The sequence below is a fragment of the Zingiber officinale genome, chromosome 3A, assembly GCF_018446385.1.
Source record: "Zingiber officinale cultivar Zhangliang chromosome 3A, Zo_v1.1, whole genome shotgun sequence".
Lineage (NCBI taxonomy): Eukaryota > Viridiplantae > Streptophyta > Magnoliopsida > Zingiberales > Zingiberaceae > Zingiber > Zingiber officinale.
The window spans coordinates 146,134,531-146,159,401 of record NC_055990.1 but is presented as its reverse complement, the minus strand read 5'-3'; the positions used below and the strand labels follow the sequence as shown (position 1 = coordinate 146,159,401).

Here is a 24,871-nt window from a genome sequence, read left to right as displayed (position 1 = left end):
GAGAAAGTAGTGCTATTCATTTCCTTGGATTAATAACCTCCCCGGTTGTAACCAAGTAAAAATTCCGGATTCCCTTTCTTTTCTGTTCATTTAATTATTTTTTGCAAGTGTTCGCTATTTAAATTAATTGTCCAAGAAGGATTTCTTTTGTAATTTGTGCAGGGTTATTCAACCTCCCCCTCCCCCCTCCTTTTCTAGCCGGCCAACTAGGGTCCAACACAAGTGAACAGTAACAGTAAAAGACTAAGTAGAGATTAGACCAAGGTAAGTCCTGTGCAGGCTAAGAAAGGAAGACTACTGTCACATTCCTAGACTATAGCCGAGGCACTGGTTCTCTACTAGGTCTTTTACAGGTGTGTGTGTATATATAAACTAATATCTTAACGAACATGTTCACGAGTTTATGAACCAAATACTATTAAGCTCGATTTGAACTCGATAATATTTTCAAGCTAGAAATCAGGCTCGAGCTTGGTTCGTTAATTTAATCGAACGAACTTTTTTCGAATCGAGATCCGAATAGCTCACAAGCAGTTTGACTCATTTACACCCCTACAGATAACGCTCACTCAAGGCCCCTCTATTACCTACCCAAGACCTTGTGAAAGGGAAGTAAATGATGATATGAGCAACCTTTTAGATGGGAAAGTTTTATTTATATGAGAATAAATCTCAAAAGATTCAAACCTACTCCTGTACTATAAATTTATCATTTAAGTATCAACTCACTTACACCCACCATGGAGGCTGAAATAGAAGCGACATGCCTCATGGATCTCGTCCCTGCATTTACTCACTGGTGCAATGCTTTTTTTTCTCCCTTCCACGCCGTGTTTTTTTTTTGGAAAATTAATAATATAAGTTATGGTAATTATATAATTATTAAAAATAGAAAATGGCCATGAAGTTCATTTATCCAACCTATTTTGATGGAATTTTACTTTCAAAGTAATTAAATGATTCCTGAATCTAAATCGGATAATTGTTTCTATTTTAAAATATCTCGAAGACTTGGGAAGTAAAAAAATAGTATGTTGTATTGCTCGGTAAGAGATTTCTCGATTTTGAAACAACTGGAAGATTTGGGCAGTAAAAAAAAGTTATATGCTATAATTTCAGGATTGGATCACTTTTTTTAATCAGCTGATTTCAGTCGCATAATCCAACCCTAAAAATAGTTAAAGCACAAAATGATAAGTTATTTCATTGCACAGTAAATCTTGTGGAATATAATCTTTTTCAGGTGCATTTCCAACTCGGTCTGAAGCTCAACTGCCCCTCGCCAACATGTTCGAAATCGAAGGAATCCCTTGCGCCCTCATTTCCTCTTGAGCCCGTTTCATTTCCTCTGGATCTGAAGCAGAAAGCGAACGGATTGAAAAAGACAGTACGAATGCTACATTTTGCATAGAGAAGACGAAGACAGCGGAACATATACCAAGCATAATGCATTTGCAAACTAAGATGATGCTACCGGTACTTGTACCATTTACATAGAGATATAGGCCGAAGCAATACTGGACGCACTATTCGGTCCACAAATTTGAAAAGGCGATGGAACATAGAGATACAGGGTGAAGTGCTGAATCAACACAAACAAACACCTCTATCTGATGAACCGAAACACAGAGACAGAAACAGAAAAGTGATCAGGTATCGTAACACGCATTTATAAACAAAGATGATGCCGCTGCTACTCATAGAGTTTACATGGAGATTGAGGGGGTCAAAGTAACAGATGAAGACAGTATTCGAGAGTGGGAAATACAAAAGGACCATAATAAATCACCATTAGATCGACAAATTCAAAAGGATGATGGAGCATGAAACACATAGCATAGGAATAGCTATTGAAACTGAAGCACATTGCACTTGTAGAGCATGAACACCTTTTGGAAGTCGAATTCAAAGCTAGTGGATCAAAACGGCATATTTTTTTACACAGGCATTCTCAATCATTAAACTCTGCTCAAATGTGCATTAGTAGATATGAATTGGTCACACTATATTAACACTTAATCATACTGTTACCAAAGGAAATCTAAAGTCTCATTTCTTTGTAAATAAAATACATAACTGCTAGAGTGCACTTTGCATAGAAACATAGAAACATAGCATGAAGTAGTGAATGAACATGATATGGAGACAATTTGTTATATAATTATCTCTAGTTGTCTGATTTCTTTCAAAAGTTCATTTGTATAGATGCTGTCTAAATAACAGATATTGCTCAGTTATGTATATGTGCAGCATTTGTGATGTTCATGTAGAAGCATGGTGAAGCGAACAAATACCATTTAGATTTGGATTGGAACAACTTTAGTTTAGAATACACTAGCTTTCTTATGTAGATGTGTTGTTCAAATTGCATATGATGAATACTTTATCAAACATACAAAAAACTTACCAATACTATCCATCAATTTTGGCATGACAAATATCACCAAAAGCGTGAAACCCAACATTAAACCCATTGGACTTTTCACTACTGACCAAATGGAAAACGGTTCCCTTATCTGTAAACAAGTATCAAAAAATCAATAACATTTTGTAAAACTAGTATTCGTGATCACGAGTAGCTTAAAAATTCTCACCTCATAGTAATGCTCCTCTCTTAGTGGCTCGAGGATCAGCTCATGAAGAACTCGCCGATTCTCTGTGAGTGCTGCATGGATGTTACCAGGGTTTCTAGCACTGATATCAACACGAACCTGAGAATATATGCATGTGTTTTGATAAAGAGGAAGCAAGCTCATGGTTTCTTCGTGTTTGAACATGTAATAGGAGAGAAGAAATATTACCGGGGAAAAGAAATAACCTAGTGCAGCTACTTCAATCAGATGTGTTCCAGCTGGCACATTGTGACTTTGAGCATTTAAGTTAAGATCATAACTATGATGCATTCACTTGTATAACCAAAATGCCAAAAGGAAACCTTTCCAAAAATAAAAAGATGTATCCTTCTACCTTTTCAAGGACACAGCAAAAGTAGTTTAACCATGAACCTACAGCAAAAACTAACAGCAAAATTTGAGGCTAACAGAAGAAGGTATATAATTGCCCAAGAGGATACAATGAGAAATAACCATCTGCTCTTGTAAAAGTGATGCTTTGACCACCATTAAGTATGACTTTGGCATTTGTAAGCTTTGGCAAAAGACCAAACTCTTTGGGAGTTTTACCTAACAAAAAAAAAAAAAGAGGCGATAATCAAAATCTTTAGCAAAGTCCAAAAAGAAAAACATCAATCAGGACACCAGGAGATGTAAAACCAGTTTTAGCAAATCATTTGCTGCATGTTCAGATGAAAGCAATATCCTATATTCATACAAATAGCAACAATAAGCAGTTGTAGATCAGTACATCACAATTATTTGTTTGGACCATGCCATGAAATAGAATTGGAAATCAAACACAAGATCTACTATATATGTGAGATCCCTGACGGCATGGTGAAACAATGTTGTTATATCATTATCATTGTGGAAGCAAAGAGGAAACAACAGACAAGAATAAATATATAACTAAATCATAATAGAATTAACAAACAACTTTAACACTGATCACTTGTTGCAAACCCAAACATAATAAACTAATCAAAACTCTGTTCAACGTGTTAGTCAACCTCCACAGTAATACTACTCCCACATAGGATTCACAGTGGCTTAGATTGTGCATATGTAGTACCCTGAAGTGCTCTCTAACAAAATGAAAGGAATTCTCAATTGTATGCTACCATATGTTTCCTTAGCATGACAAAGCATAGCTAGTGTTACAACGAATACTATTTTAAAAAACCTTTTGAGTCAATACAATTGGACAACAGATGATAAAACTTTGCTGGCTTTCATAATCTTATCTCTTCAAATTTTAAAACACTCAAAAACTATTATACACATGGCACTTGGAAAAATTGCTGCATCAACTTTTAAGAAACCCCAAAAAAAGGTCTATGGAACATACATTTGGCATATTGGTGCCAAGATTTCATGGAAGAATTTTAGTTCACAGATAAGTACAGCATAACATCATGTTAGTATGTAGTCGGCAGCATTTCATAGTGTACTAAAGCTTTCTCATCATGTTATAAAGTAATAAAGTTCAACGAATTCCATGATTGTCAAGAGTGGATTCACAATAGTAGATATGGGAGTTTGTTCAACCTAGGGGTGAGCGCAGACTTAGCTGTGAGATTGTACCTAAAAGAGGTATAAGCTACGTGGCAACTTGGGTGTGAACTAATTCCAACTGAGATGAGTCAGCCAGGCCGGGATGAGATCAGATCAGTCAATGTGTGGCTAGATTGGCAGAAGTGGTCTAGCTCAGACAAAGTGAAACTAACTCAACCCAGGTGAACCTGACTCAGAGGTGGTGATCCAAATTCTTGGCGTGGATTATGAAGACCCAGATTGAATGCAAAAGTTATCTTCCCAGAATTGCCGAGAAATAGTGTATTGGCTCTCTTGTGGTTACTTCACACCCGTTTTATAGCTTCAGGGATGGTGGCCATCCTTTCCTAGTACATGTGGTCTTCTCCTAGACAACACTCCTCAAAGTCCTTTCTCAAGCCAACAAGCTTCTCGACGTGACAGGTTGCTATTGATCTCCCTTAACCACTCGGATTCAGATCACATCCTTCCACTCTTTGCCATGCAACTTTTTAATCATACATCAATCAAGTTATGTGGGGGGAAATTGTTGTATCAATAGTGATCATATATTCGTCTTAAAATATTTGAATAAGGTTTCTACATATGAATTTCATGATGTTAAAATGCTGAAATACAACAGAAACTCATACTGAAGCTCTAATATACTTCCAGGAGTCAAGGACCGCCTAGATTAAATACTATTTCATTCACGCACCAACGTTTAGGAGGAAAGCTTACGACCATATCAAACCTACTGATACCAAACTTTAACCCCGTAGAAAAGTCTAGTGACAAGGTCATCGAACAAAAAATAGAATAGAATCAAATTTCATATTAAAGATCCCAACATCCAGTTTCATAATCACCAAATCAAATTACAGTAATTTGTCTTCCCTCTGGATTGCTCCAAAGTCCAAAGACCTAATCAAAGAGACTGAAGGAAATCACTAACCTCCCAGTTTCACCCGTCCCGCAATCCTGTACCCATCGTCGGAGCTGAGAATTGACCGATAGCCAAATCAATTGAGGAAATTTCCAGATAGGGTTCGGTTAAAGCAATTAAAATCGATTGAGAAAGGCACCTAGCGCCGTCAGCGAGGGCCAAAGCGAGGAGATGCGAATAAAATAGAACTAAAACAAGGATCGCCACCGGTGAACCGACGAAAGCTGCCGCCATTGCCGCCGCTGATCTCATCGCCTCCGGAGACGACGATCTCGCTTTATCGTCGCGATATATGCACAAAACCCCACGTAAAGTCCAAATTCCCATAATGACTGGTAGCCAATCATAGAAATACAGCACCACGATTCGGTACCCAAGTACAGACCTGTTTTGTCATTGGATGCAGCCGTTGATTTCACCGTGGAGGCCACATAAACGTAGGTAGGCCATTGATCAAATACTTCTTAAATACAGAAGCAACTATATAAATCCATCCGTAATATGACGCGTGTCACACAAACAAACGTAGCGGATATCTATAGGTCATGAATAGCAAATGTTTAGAAGTAGCAAGCAGCTAATCTTATGAAGACATTGCTTAACTCTTCCTGTTCGTATAAATGAATCGTCTGCTCCTCCTCGTTCGACGAACCGCCACTGTAGCCGATTCCGTCTCCGAGTCGACTAGCTCCTCTTCCGCCCTTGTTCCATTTTATCTGAATCATTGCATACAATTATCACTATTGATCTTATTTTATTTTATTTTTCTTTATTTAATTTCTTTCTTTCCATTTTATCATAATTTTATTTAAATTATATTATAGTTTAGTACTGTTAATTTGATTGACTCAGTGAGTCCGGCACCGAGTCGAGTCGAGTCGCCTCCGTCCGATCCATGAGGTTCATCTCTCCGTTGCGCCGCACGAATCAGCGCGCAGATCCACCTACAATGGCTTCCAACTCCACCCTCCGCCTCCCGCCGCCTTGCCCTCATCTTGCCGCTTACATCGCAGGCGGCGGCGGTTCAGAGCTCCGATCGCTCCACCGCATCCTCCGCCGGCGTCCTCCGCTCGGGCGGCCCGAGGTTTGCCGCGACCCAGGGGAGGTGCCTCGCTGCGGCGCCTGCCGCGGCGGGGGCGCCCGGTTGTACGTTTGCGTGGCCTGCGCCGCCGTATCCTGCATCCGCCATGCGGCCGAACATGCGGCGATGCGCCCGGGGCACGAGATCGGCGTCGACGTAGACCGGGTGGAGCTGTTCTGCTCCGCGTGCAGCGATCAGGTGTACGATCCCGATTTCGACGCCGCCGTCGTGATTGCGCTCACCGCGCCCGCCGCCTGCTGGGCCCCGCAGACGCAGACGAGCAGACGCACGAAGCGGCCTCGGAGGGTGGAATACCGCCGCTGGGCCCCCAATACGGGCGAGCGTGCGGCGATCGGGCGGAGATCTAACTCTTTGCTCGTCCGGGAGGGCAATGCCTCCTCTTGTTCCACCGCCACCACAGTGAATTCGACGGCTAACGCCGCAACCACTTCCTGCACTACCTCTTCCGCGCCGTTGCCTTGGGGATTGAGGGGTTTGAACAATCTGGGCAATACCTGCTTCATGAACTCTGTTCTGCAAGCGCTGCTACACACGCCATTGCTGACTAATTATTTCTTGAACGATCGGCACAATCACCTCGTCTGTCAGCGGAAGGTCAGGAAGAAAGCTCCCACCAAGGAGAGGAGCAACGGTTGGGATGCAACTGCCGGTTTGCAAATCTGTTTGGCCTGTGATTTGGACGCGATGTACTCGGCTGTCTTCTCCGGCGAACGGAAGCCTTACAGTCCTGCCAAATTCCTTTACAAGTTCGTCTGTTCCCCCCTTCAAAAGATCTGATTTTTCATTATGCAAGCTGATAATTTTTGCCACTCTGGATGAAAGCAGTCCGCAATTCTCTAAATCGATGGATGGCTAATGCCTTTACTAAGACAAAACTATGAATCACTTTTGTTGCTTGTTTTGCTTGGAAGATATAGAGAAAAGAGCAAACAGGAATTGGATTTTTTCTCTAGACATGATATTGTTTTTCTAACCTCTTTTTCTCTAATTGAAGTTTATTTATGTTCATCTAACTGACATTTGCCAAGGAAGAGCAGAAAAGATGCCAACTTGTAAAGAAAAATTTAGAATTGGCTTCTATTGAAAGCCATGCTAGCACAATATCTAATTAGTGATAATCAATGTTTTTGATGGCTTGTTTCTTAAATGGATATATTGTCCATATTCATTTATTTTATTGGAATATCTCTGGTAACTTAATATGCCTTGTTTTCAAGCAACAAGTAACTTTTTTTTTCACGTCTCAGCTGGTGGCGATATGCATCGAACCTTGCAAATTATCAGCAGCATGATGCACATGAATTTTTCATTTGTATGCTTGATGGAATCCATGAAAAGGAGCAGGAGCCATGCAAACCTTCCACCCATTGTAAGATTCATCTCTTGGCAACTACAGCATTCACTCTCAGCCATGTTTTATATTGTTCTCATTTTTCCTCCATATCTATTTCAGTTTAAATGTGATCACTGAACATAGTTAGAGAAACTCATGGCTAGAGTTTCCAAAAGATTTGCCCTTGGTAAAATCTTTGAGCGTCCTTTGTATCTGCTGTTGTCTATTTGTTCTTTGTTACTGATGATGATCTTTTGTTCATCAAATTTGCTGACTAATAGCAAAGATGTTATATTTTTTGTTTTTTTTATGATTATTGTCAATTCTCTGAAATGCTACAAAATTCCATTTAATTGGAAAGCATGTACCTTATAATAAACCCATTCTATGTAAATCACCAAACTTATTATTGATTTATTACTAGTGATAATAGAAGATTTCAGTATCGACATACTGGTAGTTGATCACAAAATCTGCTATTTCATTGAGATAAAATTGTTTAATAGCAAAAGAAGAATATCTACCATGTGATGCAGTTTCTGTTGCCATCTGCAAAATACTTTCTTTGTTTTTATACTTCAACTTCGAACCTCAGAGCTCTCAGCTTAGCTTTTTACATCTATAGTCAACTATATGTTACAGGCATAGGCTTTGACAATATAATGAAAATGGTTGTACAGTGACTGCATCACAGTCGACTGAACAATGCCAGAGGTTGCCACTGCAAGCAAGCATTTAGGGATATCGGCTTTGATAATTAGATGAAAACATGATATCCCTCCCCTGTGCCTAGTTATCATTCACCTGAAAGTTTTTGTAAGATACAGGAATCGTGATTTCATTTTTGTTGATTATTTGTGGTCACCAATTCTCAAACAATATGGGTGGAAGTTATATCTTTGTAATTGTGCATCATGTAATTGGCTCACTCTTGATTTTCATCATCATTTCTAGGTTGCATTTCCAAAATTGATATTTTTTTGGGGTTTAAGAGGAAAATGAATACTCACTGGTGAAGCACTCACATGAAAATGATAATTTCCTTATAACTTGATGCACATATGATTTGTAAGTAGTTAATCAGTTTGTCCATTGTTATAGTATTTGTTCTTGTATGTATCACAGCTCTTCATTTTTTTATAAAGAAGCTACTTAGTTGTGGCTAATACTCAATAAATAGTGTAGCTGTTTTTTCTGTTATTTACTTTGTGGTATGTACAGCCTGATACATTGTTTTCTTCTTGTTGGTTATCTGATATCATTGTGATAAAGATTTAAACCTATATAACGCCATTGTATCATGCAATTAAGTCTTACAAATGTTTGTATAAATAAATTTCTTTCCATAATCTAATGGTGGGTTTTCTACTTTTGCTTTCTTCCCTGTTTGTACAGTAAGCAGTGGAGAATGTTGCATTGCTCATAGGGTTTTTTCGGGTACCTTGAGATCAGATGTCACTTGCACCATTTGTGGGTTTACATCGACAACATATGATCCTTGTGTCGACATCTCCTTGGACTTGGACTCTAAGCAGAATTCTATTAAGACAAATGGCCCCAAACACCATATCAATGGCGACTTTATAAAGTCAACAATAGGCCAAAAATCTGGAACTTCTACCATCATGGAATGTCTGGATCGCTTCACGAGGCCAGAAAAATTGGGTGCTGACCAGAAACTCTTCTGCCAACAGTGTCAGGTGAGGCAGGAATCCTTAAAACAGATGTCGATAAGCAAGATTCCACTGGTAACTTGCTTCCACATCAAGCGTTTCGAGCATTCATTGACGAGGAAAACATCGCGGAAGGTGGATCAATATCTGGACTTCCCATTTTCCCTTGACCTGGCCCCGTATCTTTCATCCTCCATTCTCAGCGCCAGATATGGCAACCGGGTGCTGGCTTCTGAGGATTACGACTCAGATTCAGATGCATCAGTCGAGTCAGTGTCAAACTTGGAGCTGTTTGCAGTGGTCACACACAGTGGTAACTTAGATGCTGGCCATTACCTGACATACCTTCGTCTCAGTGGCCAATGGTACCGGTGCGACGATGCATGGATCACTCATGTCAAGGAGAGCATGGTGAGATCTTCTCAGGCATACATGCTGTTCTATGTACAGAAAATTCTTTACTACAAAGCGAGTGAGAATTTGGTCAGCTCTTGAAGTGTTTGTCGATAACAAGCTCCAGTTTTGACACAGGGAAAGCCTACTTACGAACAGCTGATTGCAGGCTCAAGTCTTTTTCTCTTGAAAGTCTCCTACAGGCAACCTTGATACAAGATAAAGAAATTGGTTGATAACGGAGTGTATTTTTTCTGACCCCAATGAGTTGTCAGTTTTTGGTACAACTTAACAGCCATAATAGATGTGTACTTCGGATCTTCCACACCTTCAGGATTGGAGAGAGCCCTGCTTAGTATTGCTCACCCGTTGCTTCATGCTTCAAATCATTAAAATGCTCGAAGGTTGTTTTTTCATTAATGGACTCATCTTATTGCTACTAATGACTAACTTTGCAGAGGCATCCTAATCTGTAGTGGTTTTGAAGGATCATGTATGTTAGGATGACACTGCAAGCAAACTAAGGAACACGAGCTATTGGAAGTGAGGCATTATATGAGTAATGACACATTTATTAAATCGTTTGGTGTGGTTTAGGGTTCACTGTCGATACTATTGCCTTGCCACTTGGTGTGTTTGTCATCATGTTTCGCTTTGTCAAAAGAACAATGTGATACATTTCTCGTCATGTGGTAGTGTAATTATAACACGATACCATAATTCACTATTATGATGTATTTTTTGTGATAGAACAACGAAGTTAAGAACGCAAGCCATGATCCCCTACAAAAGACCCCTTACCAACAACAAATAATAGGGCATGAGCCAGATTGCGCTATGGCAAACACAAATGAGCAATACTTCGTTTTGCAAACTTCTAGTACTATGAAGCTTGCTTGCAAGCATGAAATCTAGAACACAAACCTTGTCGTCTATAAAGAGGCACAGATATAAATAAGCAATACTCATGTTGGTAATGTTAATAGTACAAATATATGCATCAAAGACTATCACTAAAAAAGATCTAGGGGCAATTACAGCCCTTAAGAACAACAAAATTTAGAACACAAGCCATGATCTGATACGACAAACCAAGGATATAAATAAGGGATGATCATTTTGCTAAATGCTAGCGGTACAAAGTTCGAATGGATCGAACAGCTACAACAGCTATTTTCTGGCAACTTTAAGCTTCTCCTACAGTTGGCATCAAGGCTGGATCCAAGTACCTGAACGAGAAATTAACGTTGGCACACAAGTCAGTAAAGTACCATGAGTAGAAACTTATTAAGCTCTATCAATAATAAAGAGACAAAATATTAAATTGCTTCTAATATGCGTACAATGAATATCAACGTCAAAACGGGGACAAAATAGCATAAGCCCTGAGCATTTGGGTAAAGAAGATTCAGCTCGGTAAGTTTGTTGATGTGATTTAATACTGTGTGCATTTAGTATTAGTTTATTTTGATCGGAATGGACCATATGAATAATTATTTAGCTGATATTGAAAAAGCAACACATTTTTGTGGCAAAACCATACAAAACAAAAGTAATACGCAAGAATATTAAACGCATTAAGTCATGGGCAATAGGAGGGAACTGCACTGTGCATAAGATTGCTATAGCTTTGGAATCAGGGCAAGGCATGTTTGTCGCATTTATTCCGGAGCAGCTACTAAATAAAGTAATTTGAATGGAAAGAAACAAACGCCAAATTATGAAAAGTTCCTGATGTAACAGAAGCTGTGTAAGTGTGAAAAAAAGGGAGACATTATCATGCGTGACAATATATTTGATGCTGAAGGGTAGACATGACAAACTTTGGCATGCAAGGCCAGGAATGTGATGTGAGGAAGTTGTAACAGGTGAAGACAGAGATTGGCCTTAAGATTAAAGAGGTATAAAAGTTGATAAAGGTAAGACGGTCAATAAATATCGGCTTAGCAATGAAACCAAGACATTTTATAGACCAACTAGTATCCACTAAGTTTTAGCACGTTAAGGATTCTAGATGGATCAATGCCATTCAGCCAAACAGCAATAAGCTAAAAAACATACAAAAATGCAGAGATAAGTTAGAATTTAAGGACCTGAAGGTTTGTTTTTCAAAGCCCAAGCTTGTGCTGTTGGAATCCCCTACACGAAATGCCAAAGCACAAAAGTAAAATAAATGTAGCTCCAAAAACTGAAATTCAAGCACTAATCCAATACCTGTTGGACTTTTGCAGAATCAATCACAGACCCACCGACTTTCGGTTGTCCAGAATTCAAGTCCTACAAAATAGTGGTTAATGTATGCTAAGTAGCAATTACACAACTATATGGCATACATACTAAGGGAAAGCTTGCTAGTTCTTAAAGTCAAAATACACAACTATAGCCATCCCTACCAAGGGAAAGATTGCTAGTTCTTAAAGTCAAAATACACATCTATAGCCATCACTGTCAAGCAACCAATTTCCTAGAAACCATCTCCATTATGATTGGACAACAGAGATATAATAGCCAAGGTTCATCCTTGATCACAAGCACAGAGTCTCAACAAAAGGCGAGGAATAATTGGACATTGTCGGGTGCTGCAAAGAAAACTCTAACTAGACCAAAGAAGGAAATAGAATAATGTACTGTCCTGTAAATTATTATGCTTGATAAAATATCCCAATTTACAAAGAAAGAGAATTGGTAACACTGTCTCACAAGGAGAATACATAAACAATAAGATTGTTTCTTAAGATGCATAAACAAAAGAATATTTGGTCATTTTTCTTCTCATATTTTTTTAACACTATATTTTTACCCCATTTCTTAAACAAGACAACTATTTTCCACATTTATGTTGTTTTCCCTATTCTACCCAAGATATATTTCAAAATATTTCCACTAAATGTGCTGCAAAGATAGTAAAGAAAATGATTAAAATATTTTGTGTTAATCAACATAACCATCAGACTTAAAGGAATGCAGAACTTACTTGCCCATGTGGTTGGGCTCCACCAGGAGCTTGATACTAAAATAGCAAAAGTTGAGTGTAAGTTATAGGACATAAAGAATCTGGATGAACAGACAAAAATATTGACTAACCAACTGCATAGGTTGAAGTTGCAACTGTGCTTGTTGCCTCATCATCTGAGGTTGCACTTGTGCAGGCAAAATTTGTTGGTTTGGTGGAATGTGCAAGTGTGACTTGGTATCAAGTTGTGAATGGTGCTGCTGGAAAGAAAGCTTTTGTTGTTGCAGATGCTGCTGTTGCTGTTGCTGTTGCTGTTGTTGGTGTTGTTGTTGTTGTTGCTGCTGCTGCTGCTGCTGCTGCAACATAAGCAACTTCTGTTGTTGTTGTTGCTGCTGCTGCTCAAATAGTGTCAATTCTTCAGGCTTCTCCCACTGGAATGGCAACAGTTTAGTTATTTGCATCTAAAGGAATGAAAAATTCAAACATATTATTAGGTAATAGGTTACATGAGCAATTACCTTGCTCTCTTGAGTAACGCTATTATAGTAGTATTTGAATCCATCTGGAGAAGTATGCTCTGTCCAGTTGCAAGTCATAGGAACAGCAGGTGAAGAATTTACTGGAACTGTTAGAGATGACACGCTCGTAGGTACTACTGAAGCAGGTGTGCTAGTGGCTGTACTAGCAGCCTGGATGGTAAACAAAAACATTTAACATTGTAGTATTTCATCAGAATGAGGAAAGATTTAACAGTTTTGACAGATTTTATGGAAATTTAGACAGGACATTTGTCGTTGAAAGATCTTCCAAGTTACAAATGTGATGAAAGTTAGACAAGCACACGTTCCATCTAGAATTTATTTACCTGCAATTTAGAGGCCTCAGGAAGTGTCTGATGCTGTTGCATTTGCTGCAGTTGCTGTTGTAACTGGAAAATTGCCTGTTGAGATGATTGGAAGCTAGATTGTAAGGCTTGTGCCTGCTGCTGGAGCAGCATCTGAGGTAGCTGTGATGGAAACTGTTGAATAGGCTGCTGAAGCATCTGAGGCATGACATTGGATGTGCCAAACTGGGGGAGATTAGCAGTAGCAGGCATAGCTTGTGCTTGTAGGGTTGAAGGGGCTTGCTGGGCAATAGAAGGGGCAATTTGTTGAGCTAAAGGCAGTGAGGATGCTTGCCCACTCAGTCCAGGTAACTGTTGTGATGGCATGTTTTGGTTTAAGGTTAGACCACCTGAGTGAGGAAGTTGATGGCCAAGATGTTGTAAAGGTGTCTGCAAATTCAGTGGGTGAAGGTGGGACATAGGACCTTGTTGGGCATGCAGTTTTGAAGGTGGTGGAAAGTTTTGCTGATGCACCATTTGTTTTTGCAATGTTGATATTTGCTGGCCGCCAAAAGGAGGGATTGCAGCCATTGAAGAGTTGAATCCCTGCATTATGCAACCTATTGTAAATTAAAAGTTCTAAAGTTTCATCAAGAGTCAACTGGAATCACAAGAATAAAATGATTTAAGACCTGTTGTGATGAAGGTAGCACTGAAGGACTTGAGACTGGACCAGCATTTGAACCAACAGTTGGTCCAAAATGGCCAGGCTACACAACCAGATACATTTCATTCAGAAAAGAGAGAAAATGCAACTACTAGAAAACTAGAGAGCTCTGACACTTACATCTGATGGCGTTCCAGGGGGACCACCTTTGACTGGAAAGGTGCCTCCAGATCCATGTGAATTGGAATGAGAAGCTGGACCATGCAAATCAGGACTCAATGGGTTCCATGCATCAGCTGGCTTTGGCCCATTTCTTGGCTCATCAATATTAGCTGTCGGCCTGGAAACAACAATGTTTGGAATCAGAAACATACCAAGGATACATTATTGGCAAATTTAAAAATCTGGCTGCAATTTTTAGCAAACGCAGTTGTAAGAATTCTTCTTGATTTTGATTGAATCAGATTTCAAGTGTGTACCCTCTGGGACATTGTCTTTACATTCTCTTATTTGGCATGAACTGATATAAAAGTTGAAGTAATATTTGTACATTAAAAAAAGAAGAAAAAAAAACAGCGCTACAGCAAAGGTTCAGTGATGGGTGAATAGCGTTGATATGTTGGGAAAGGGAACATCAGTACTTAGCTGTACTTGAAGTCAGCATAAGCAGCCATATAAGCATGCTCAAGAAATTTAGTATCTTAATTTTAAATTAAGCTTCAATTTACATTTGTCAAAAAAAAAAAAAAGACAGCCCGGTGCACGAAGCTCCCGCCATGCGGGGTCCCGGGGAAGGATCCATTGTACGCAACCTTATCCTGCTTTTTGCAAGAGGCTGTTTTCAAGATTCGAACCCGTGACCTTTTGGTCACATGGGAACAACTTTACCGTTACGCCAAGGCTCCCCTTCTCTTCAATTTACTTTTGTCAGATAAATGAAATTATTTTTTCGAACTAGCCTGTTCAGAATCACCATTTCTGTGCTAACCCTAGAGTCATGCTGGCTAGACTTTGGGAAAACATGCTCATGCAGATTATTTTGATGGTTACGCCATCCCCTTGCAGCCAGAAAATTTTGTAAGATTACAGCAGAGAAATTCAAAACATTAACATCCTAGCATCTACAGCTCTATAAAAAACAACTGCTAAAACATGGGTATCAAAATCATCTCAGTCAGCTATATCATTACTATTTACTGAATTTCCAAAATAGCACTTCCATTTGCAGATATTAAAGAGATCCGCCATACCTGATGACTAATGCTGCATCAGATCGAGGGCTGACACCAGGTCCACCAAATGCAGGTCCATTCCTGTAACAATCAGAAGTACTCCAATTAAAGTAAAGAGATGATGAAACTTATTGGTGGAAACGATTTAACATTTGAATACAAGTGAAAACCTCTGATCAGCATTCCTTGGTCGCTTAGGATCAGCAAATCGAACAACCAATGGTTGATCACATCCCTAACAGCGAAGAAAATAAAAAGTCATGGTTAAGTTTAGCAAATGAAGCACAAGTTAATGCAAAAAATTACCCTCATCACAAAAGTTCCATCGAGAGCATTCATAGCTGCTGCTGCCATCTCTCTATTTGCAAATTTAATAAAACCACAACCTTCACAAATCATATTGAAAATCAATTATTACCAGTGATTCTATTAACTAGGCATGCAGGAAAAAACTCCACAAATGTGCATAGACATACCGCGATTGTGACCCCATGAATCTCTCATTATGTAGACATCTACAACTTGCCCATATGGAGTAAAAACCTGTCATATATCTTGTCAAATTTTTTAACAGGTAACATAGCTATCTTAAGAGACACCACCAACTTGAAAACGTAGAATATTTCAACTACATATGTTTTCCGGTTCATGTTTCAGTTTGATATAAGATCAGAAGGCCATCTGAATATAAAGAGTTATATTTAAGTGGCCCCACACATCCCAAAACCTTAAGATCTTAGACAGAATCACCCTAGACATTTATGTTCTCAGCATTCATATGTGTGGGGTAACACCAAACTGGATTTGTCTAGATTCAACTGGCCCAAAATCAGCATGTGAATGCATCTAACTTAAGTGAATATATATCTTACTGGCTAAGCAGGAATAAACTCAGTCTCTGATACCATGTAAATTTTCAATTGGCTGACCAAGTAACCCAAAAAACTAGAGCAGTTGAGCTGTCAGAAAAGAAATTAATCTATATGATTGTATTGTTAATACAAAATCAAGTTTACTGACAGAGATGATATCATAAAAGAGATATCACACAACGCAAGCCATTCAAACTTACTTCCTCAATCTCCTTTGCAGTGGCTTGCTTGTTGAGTGATGCTACAAACAGTTTGTCTTCAGCAGCAGCACCTAAAACACAAATCAGTGCACAATCAAGACTAATCAGGACATGTAGAACAAACACTTCAAAATTAGCAACAATGCATTTATATCATCCGCAAGAAACAAATCTACACAAGAAAAGTGTAGAAAAACAGAAGCAAAATAGCACATATCAACACAAGCAACTGCGTTCAGATTCGTAGAAGAATTTAAACAAAGAAAGCAATTATATGCGGGAGCATATTCATTGCTTTAGCATGGTATAACTTAATAGAGCAACTTGAGATAGAATGAATGTTTTCGGATTCTATTCAGTCAAAAAAAGAAGCTGCGATAGTATGAAAAGCCAAGAGCCAAAGTGTAAGAGTTGGTTCACCAGATTTGTTGAAAAAGCAATATATTGTTGTGCGACAAATTGAGTACATAGTATTAGACGTTGCATCTGCAATGACATGCAAGCATAGAAAACCTTTTGTAATTGTGCACGATCAGAGAAATTTGAGAAGCAAGGTGCAATAGCACAAGGTATCCCCCTTATAGATCTAACTGACTAAAAGCCATAGTAATATGTGTGAAATTATATGTAGATTGACAAGTTTAACACAAAATTAAAGTGTCAGACATAATTTAAAATGATAGGGCCATAGATGTACACTCCTTGAGATGAAATTTGTGAATGATGAGATATGGTAACAAAGTAATACCAGGATGGTTTCTGTCTCCATCAGCATATCTTACTTGAATAGGTCCTGATCCCTGAGAAAATGGATACAAAGTCAAGCCACAATGTATAAAAAGAGAAAGCTCCATTAAAATAATTGGCAGTGGAAAAGGCACTCACTCCAGGCAAAGTATATTGATTATGTAAAGCCCTGATGGCTCTATCAGCATCATCAGAAGTGGCATATTTTACAAAACAACATCCTGCAAAATAAAGTTTTCCTTTCTTGACCAAGATGAACAGAAAGAATAATTAATGGATATGATAAACATAAGATATGCACAGCAGAAATCAGGAAAACAAAACAAGTATTTAATAAACTAATTCATCTAAATCAATGAGGCAAAGGAGACTAAATGATTCAATCTTTTGTAGGTTAGGAAAGGTAGATGCAACTGAATAGGAATCATAACTCATTGGCACAGATAGAATTAAACAGGCAAGGAAGTTCGGATTACTAACAAGAGAGTTTCTTGAGATAACATTTTGTTCTGTTATCATGATCATTATTCTTTGATGACGAGATACAATAACACTTGAAAAGGAATAATCAGGAAAAAAGTCACATTACTTCAAATGCCAACACAGGCAATTAGACACTTGATAATATCAATATTACTTGGTGGCCTACCATAGCTTGAACTTCTCATACATGTGATTATACTCTTGCATACGTCTTAACAGCACATTAAGATTGATGTAGTCAAACCCAAATAGTTGGGCCAATCATACGCAAGGATTTTATAATTGTTGCTTTCTCACATATTCCAGAAGGAATCAATTTTCAACTAAACAACTGTCAGATGATTTGAAGCTCTAATCGCAACAGGCATGCAAATCAAAGCCACATTAGATAAAGACTGCAAAAAGACTGATCAGCACAATGTACCAAACAAACAACTTCCATTTTGATGTATGGGACTGTAATATCTTCTCTTTGTCCACGAACTATAACAAACGTGTAAATATTTCTAATTTCCATTCAAATTGCATGCATACAGTGATAACCAATCAACAGAAGAATAAGCATATCAGAAATTCAATTTAAATGACACAGATCCGATGTCTCAAACAACTTCACAAGTTGAAAATAAAAATGTCATCAATTAGGAATGTCGTTAGCATCAAACTACATACCAAGTGCCCACAACATAAGCTCCCAAATACAAACACAATTGCTTGGTTTAGTTTCCACGTGTAAAAATAAATGGCACATACTATATATTTGTATAGCCTTTCTCAATGGCAACATTTGCACACTAGTGGTCTATTTTAATTTCCCCATGAATTGAATGCTAGTGATGACTGATGGAACAAAAGTTCTCCATAACATTGCAACTGAATTCAGTAATGGTCAAGGACCCGCATCACACAAAGAAATGAGTATGTTGCACCATATCCAGTGAATTGCTTAAAAATAACTCATCTCTAAGCACAAAAAATTATCCGATATTCATTGTCTATATGTTTATGGATATAGCTTGTGCTCATAATTATCCACTACATCTCTATATGTTAAATAGAGCTTTTATTCGATCTTCTCCAACTGTTCACACCCTAAAGTCTAATGAACAATATAATCAATTGTCCATCATCAGCTAGTGTATCCAAAAAATAAACCATTTCTCACAGCATGATGACAGTTTTAAGTATGACAACGTAAGTTAATAATACCTACATTTGCATTATTTAGTCCAGCGAAATAAAATCTTACAAGAAATCACATAACACACATGTTTACAAACATACCTTCATTACACAAATGACTTAGAAAATTCCTATTCTTTCTACAACTTTTTTCTTATGAAGCAGCTGATACAGAGAAACAACAAAACAAAACACAAGATTCCAGCCATCACATGGTAAATATTCACAATCGTTTCTCGTCAAGGGATTTGGATTTTTCACAAACAGAACACACAACCAAAGTACAGCAAAACGGAAGGTATAAAGCATCAAAGACACATTTGTGTTCTTAAAAGAACAAACAAACTAAGAGCTCTCAAAGTCACCTGAGTATTCATATTTTAGTTTGGATAAATAAGATCAAATAGGCAGATGATAAGTAACAAGAGGTTATCAAGATGAACAAGCTAGTTCTGAGATTCAAGGATTCAAATGTAGAACTAGACAAGCTCTCCTATGTTATTGAACATTTAAAATACTGTAGCGCCTTCAATGATTTCAATGGGAAAAGGGAAAGAAAATTTTAAACCATCTTATGGCTTTTTCTCGGATGAATTAACACAACATTAACAGACTAACATGACTCTGTAAAGGCTGTTGGCACTACATAAGTAACCATGCTGTCAAAAATATCCCCCATCAAATCAGAATGTGAACTAAACAATCCAGAGAAGTAACAGATTTATTAACTGAAAAGGACCATCTCATTGACATCAACTATAATCCACAAGTTTGTACCTTGTAGAATATCTTGCTCATTCAATAACGTTGATAGAATATAGGTTGAACCATTGAACACAGGGCACACGACATAAGATATTTAACATCAATCAAAGTTTCCTTAATAAACAAACAACACAATAAATAGAATGAAATTGGCAAACAGATCTCAATTAATTATGAACAATAGAAAATCAATTTTTTTAATCTGTGTGATGTAGGCATACACTTCAGTGGATGAAGATTTGAAACACCACAACGCACATACTATAATCAATATGAGCAAAAGCAGAGGTATGAGGAAAAAACAAAAGAACATACAACCATATCACTATCCTTTATAAAATTTATAAGACAACCACTGCTGCCAAAGTAAACCTGTAAAATAGCTAAACAAGAATAACTATGCACCACATAAATCAACAAGCCACCAGATGAGTCACAGTTTGTCGGGGAAGGAATATAGCATATAGAAGAACAAAATAGGAGTAATAGATTTTGGACATGGAAGAACTGATTCTGATAGTTATGCAAAATTGCAGTGTAATACTCACAAACAACAAAACCCTTTTTGTCAATGGCAATCAATTCCAAGAACTATCTAAAGTACTTTTTGGCATCCAGGATGGAACTCAAATTTAGCAATTTAAATTGTATCAACAAAAGATCATGCCCATCTACCACAACAAAGATGAACAATGTACCACATGATCTTGTTTAGATCAGCACTTGACATCACAAATTTTTCTAACATCAACAGAGCTCTCAAGAGACCATATGATATACAAAGATTACAATGCAAAAACTCAGAATTATGAAGAGCTGAGCAACCAGTATTAAGAGTGAAAGACCACCAGGCAAACACATATATCAAAATCTTAGTCCAATTTATTAAACTGCTGCCATAGAAACAACCATTGCCCATATTATCAACACATGCAATTTAAACGAAGTTAACAAACATCATTCAGCAAAATTGAAATTGCAGCTTGATTACACGAACAGAGACAAACCACAAGTCATACTTCAAAAAATTTGATTTTGCTTGTAATTCAGTGTGTTAAGAATCAATTCATTTGCAAACTAAGAAACACAACCACAATCTGCACCACCAGAAATATGAATCTCAAAAGATAAAATTCTGAAGAAGGCTCCATTTACTTGCAAGGAAGAATGAGAAGAAAAAAGCAAATCAAACATCCATGAGTTGACCAAGATCAAGTATTCGCTTCAGAATCATGACTATTCTACAACCATTGATGGCAAGGTGAAAGTTACAAATGCACACAACATGCACTAGGATGAAAGTTTGGAATCCCATGCCACTCATTTCTTTGCTCATGCCAGTAATCAGCCAATAGAGGAGAAACATCCTCCAAGAATTGTGGGATGGCTTCAGCTTTCACATGAGGGTGAACAATAAAGTCAAAAATCCAAGCTTCCAACCCAATCCAACAGACCATATCAAGCAGGTGGTCAAAGAGCATCTAGACATATATCCAACGACAGAGGTACAACTTCAAAATGGTCAATTCACAAAGCATGAATTTTTTTCAAATGAATAGGTCATAATGGATATGAATATCTTAGAACAGTTTGAAAGCACGCATAAGTTGCATAATTGCATCATGTCACTTGTAGTACAGCAATTCCAGAACCAAACACTGACATCATCTTGAACCTAAACTTAAATGGACCAAATATGATGACTTGTTTATCACAACTCACAAAATGCTGCAGCATCAAGGCATTAACTGATACTGCAGTATCACAGTACTTGACAGTAAGACTTAAAAGTCAATAAACCATCAATGGTCTTGGTATTTTCTTCATCTTGTACTAGAAAAATAGCAAAAGAAGGAACCATGCCATAAAAGAGGATAGCAAGTGGCAACAGCTCCAAAAAAAAATGATAAGAGGGATGGCCAGATTGTTCACAGCTTATTCTCAGGAACCTGGAAAAGAACGAGTTGATAATAAATATAAAGACAAAAGAAATTTGAAAATACCTTGTTGTTCTCCTGTTTTCCTATCCTTTATAAATGCCACTTCGATAACATATCCATGCTCCTCAAACAATGGACGAATCTAAAAACCAAATATTTTATATTAAAATTATCACACTATTAAAAGTTCTGTAACCGTGTTACCATTCAAAATAGAGCAAATGTCAAATCCTAGTCACTATGATTAATATCGTCTAATAGCTCATTGAAAATCCATAGAAACTATCATCTGGTACCTGATGGAAGCCCCACAAAAAGAAATTGACAAACACAATTTCATGTCTCAAGTCTATCTCAGTTATTTTATACCATTGAGATAACAGTTTTGCACAGATATTGGAACATATTTGGAAAATTAAATTGCACATTTCGAATGAGGTAGGTTTTCAACGTAATATCCAGCTAGTTAATATTGCTGTTATTAATGTTTGATTCTAAGTCTAAGAAAAGGTAAGGACTATCTAAACCAGACACTGAAACTTACGAATCATTGCCAAATGAGAAACCCATCAAGTGCAAGTGTTACCGAAATATAGAAAACAACTGTTTTGAAAATGGGGATGATAAGAGATAAAATGACAACAAACGTGAAGGGTAAAGATGGTAAAAAAAAACCCAACCAGTAAATGTAGCAATAGTCACTTACATCTTCTTCAGTTGCTGTCCTTGGAACTGCTCCAATAAAAAGCTTGGCAAATTTATTTCCACCAGTGCGATCTACATAGTGATTATAAAATGATAAAAAAAAAGTTATGCAATAATCCAACTGTGCAATTAGGAAGGGCAAACTATATTACTCTCATAGCAATTGAAAGGGGAAAAAATCAACATCGCAAGATCATTCAAGGTTAAACGTATAGATACCATCATGCTTCGTTATTTATAGGAAAATCTAAATTTTCATGATTAACAGAGTTGTAGAACACATACACAATGAAACATATGAAAAGTATCTGAAAATCAATCCAACTTCAATTTTAAACTCAACTTGTGAGTCATAACAACTTGTACAAGATACCAATTCCAATTTATATTTAACTCATGACAATTTGTACAAGGTACAAATTCACCATTGCTTTATTGATTTACTAAACTAAATTTTTGCAAGAAATATTTATGCAAAATATATAATCTAACAGCAAAGGCACGCCCTTCAATAGTGAAAGTTTGATGTGGGCATAACAAACAGATACATAAGTAATAAAACTGATGGAATTCATATACATGTTCAAATGATAAAATATGATAACTGATTACGGAATTGGCCTAATGGAGAACATGAGTAGAAACTCTCAAATATTCTATATCCCATAGATAAAAGATATAAGAAATACTTCAAACGAACAGATATTTAAACACCATGGAAGAATAAAACCAAGTACTTCTATACATTCACATGAACCTGGAAGAAATAGTATGCATTGGAATGAAGATCATCAGGGTTAATTCACTAAGCATGCTAGCTTGTTTCAATATTCCGTCTTCAATTAAAGCGATATATAAACCAATTAGCGATATCTTAGAAAAACATATGCAAGTCGCAAAGAAAATGTTCTAGAACAAAACAAAAATCCAGCTCAGTCTCAACTTTATCACATAGAATATCAGCACAGTACAAGAATCTCTAAAACAAAAAGTCCACTGCTCGATTTCCCTGTTGTCGCACTAGGATATCAACAAAAATAAGACAGATGGAAAACTTAGAATTCATTTCTGATGAGCTATAGAGTCAGATGGTTTCTAAACATTGACAAGTGACAAACTAAATGGCATCACCCCATTCCCACTCAGACATGCAAAAATTTTGAATTACTAGACATGTGATTGACTAAATTAGTATCAACCATCTACTGAATTTGTAGCTCAGTAATTCCCCGCCTAGAAGGTTGTGGAGGTGGGATGATCATAAACTGAAAATACAAAGTCATTGAACATATTGTTCCACAACAAGAGTGGTTCACAGGAACGCAAGACAATTCTCGTCAGGTTAAATAACAAGAACCGAAATAGTCCTTCACTATGTAGAAAAGGTATAACAAGCAAAAGTGGAATATTCATTTATAGACTAGAGCCATGATCGCATCATCGTCTTCCCCAAAGTCATTCCCGCAGTATAAAAGAAACCTAGGAGTTACAAGTTCAACTTTAGGAATCTATGTTGAGGTACCGTCTGGAGACGATTTATTACCTCGCAGTTATCTATAAAAAGGAGGGGGGAAGTCTGACGAAGGAACACAATGATCAGATAAAGTTGGAAACCGCCAATGAGTCCCTAAGAAAAAACCCTTAAACCATTGAACCAAACGTTCTCATGAACCCTAACTCGTAAATAGCGAGAACGAATTGCGAAATTAAGATCTTGGTTTACCTGGAGAACCACCACGACCGGAGAATCCGCGTATAGGGCCACCTATGGGCGGCGCCGGGCCGAAGGCCCCGGGATCTCCGCCAAGGAACCCAGCAGCAGCTGGAGTCGGAGGGAGGTCTTGCATTTCACGGTAGGGATGGTAGCGTCCTCCTGCGCCGCTATTTCCTCCGGTGAATCCCTCACCGCCGGATCCGCTCCTGGGATAGCGGTGCTGGCGCTCCGTGGGACTGCCGGAGGACCAGCGAGAAGGCGGCCGCCTCCCACCGCCGTCTCCGAAGCGGTCGTCAAAGCGCTCGTTGCGGTGCCTGTCCATGGAGGTCGATGCCTAGGGTTTGCTCTGCTCCTCGTGCGTCCGTAGGCAAGAAGATTAAGAGGATGTTGTGCTAAATTTATTAAAAATAATTTATATGCTCTCTTATATAAGCTGTTTTAGAAGTTTATAAATTGTTGGATTTTATTTTAAAAATAATTTGTTAAAATATTTAGATGAATTCATTACAATCAATTTAAAGTAATGATGTATTTAGTATTATAAAATCTTTTTATTAATAAAATTATCAAAAGAGTATAATATTATTAATAGAGGATTTTGAGCTTTTTTTTAATAAAGAATTTAGGCGAATTTCTACATCAGGAGAGAAAAAAATTGAAAAGAGACGTCGACGGAGAAGATACACGGGGAAGAAAAAATGACAGAGATAGAAAGATATTTATAAAAATTTATGGAGGATAAAATAGAGATTTATAAAATTATATAAGGATATTTTAGAGAAAAAAATTATTTAAATAACATCTTTTTTAGAAAGTAAGGTTTCTCATACTTTTTTAAAAATAGTTTATAAATTCTAAAATAACTTATTTTGATAATTTATAAGTTGTTTGAAAAAAAATTCACCAAATAAATTTGAAGAGTTTATAAATTCTAAAACAACTTATAAGCTATTTTAGATAGCTTATAAGCTCAATTAAATACCCTCTAAGTCA

The 24,871-nt window shown here is 37.5% G+C and overlaps 3 protein-coding genes across 3 annotated transcripts; 1 reads left to right on the top strand and 2 right to left on the bottom strand.

Moving 5' to 3' along the window:
• Positions 1–1,019: 1,019 nt before the first annotated feature.
• On the bottom strand, positions 1,020–5,451 carry LOC122052679 (ER membrane protein complex subunit 7 homolog). The gene is made up of 7 exons (XM_042614343.1): positions 5,234–5,451; positions 5,104–5,147; positions 3,074–3,182; positions 2,802–2,865; positions 2,595–2,711; positions 2,408–2,516; positions 1,020–1,354 (listed from the first exon to the last, which is right to left on the bottom strand). Exons 1-7 carry the CDS (start codon positions 5,419–5,421, stop codon positions 1,269–1,271), a joined length of 717 nt encoding a protein of 238 aa, XP_042470277.1. The 5' UTR covers positions 5,422–5,451; the 3' UTR covers positions 1,020–1,268.
• Positions 5,452–5,748: 297 nt separating this feature from the next.
• On the top strand, positions 5,749–10,304 carry LOC122052678 (ubiquitin C-terminal hydrolase 22-like). The gene is made up of 3 exons (XM_042614341.1): positions 5,749–6,942; positions 7,444–7,565; positions 8,925–10,304. The coding sequence occupies exons 1-3, from the start codon at positions 5,990–5,992 to the stop codon at positions 9,695–9,697; spliced, it is 1,848 nt and encodes a 615-aa protein (XP_042470275.1). The 5' UTR covers positions 5,749–5,989; the 3' UTR covers positions 9,698–10,304.
• A 242-nt stretch (positions 10,305–10,546) lies between these two features.
• Positions 10,547–24,272, bottom strand: LOC122052677 (flowering time control protein FCA-like). The gene is made up of 19 exons (XM_042614340.1): positions 23,888–24,272; positions 22,166–22,236; positions 21,523–21,601; positions 17,228–17,310; positions 17,091–17,142; positions 16,343–16,413; positions 15,747–15,813; positions 15,577–15,656; positions 15,441–15,505; positions 15,289–15,351; positions 14,219–14,378; positions 14,064–14,141; positions 13,414–13,977; positions 13,067–13,237; positions 12,680–12,979; positions 12,570–12,605; positions 11,810–11,872; positions 11,689–11,734; positions 10,547–10,824 (listed from the first exon to the last, which is right to left on the bottom strand). The coding sequence occupies exons 1-19, from the start codon at positions 24,198–24,200 to the stop codon at positions 10,805–10,807; spliced, it is 2,382 nt and encodes a 793-aa protein (XP_042470274.1). The 5' UTR covers positions 24,201–24,272; the 3' UTR covers positions 10,547–10,804.
• Between the last annotated feature and the right edge of the window lie 599 nt (positions 24,273–24,871).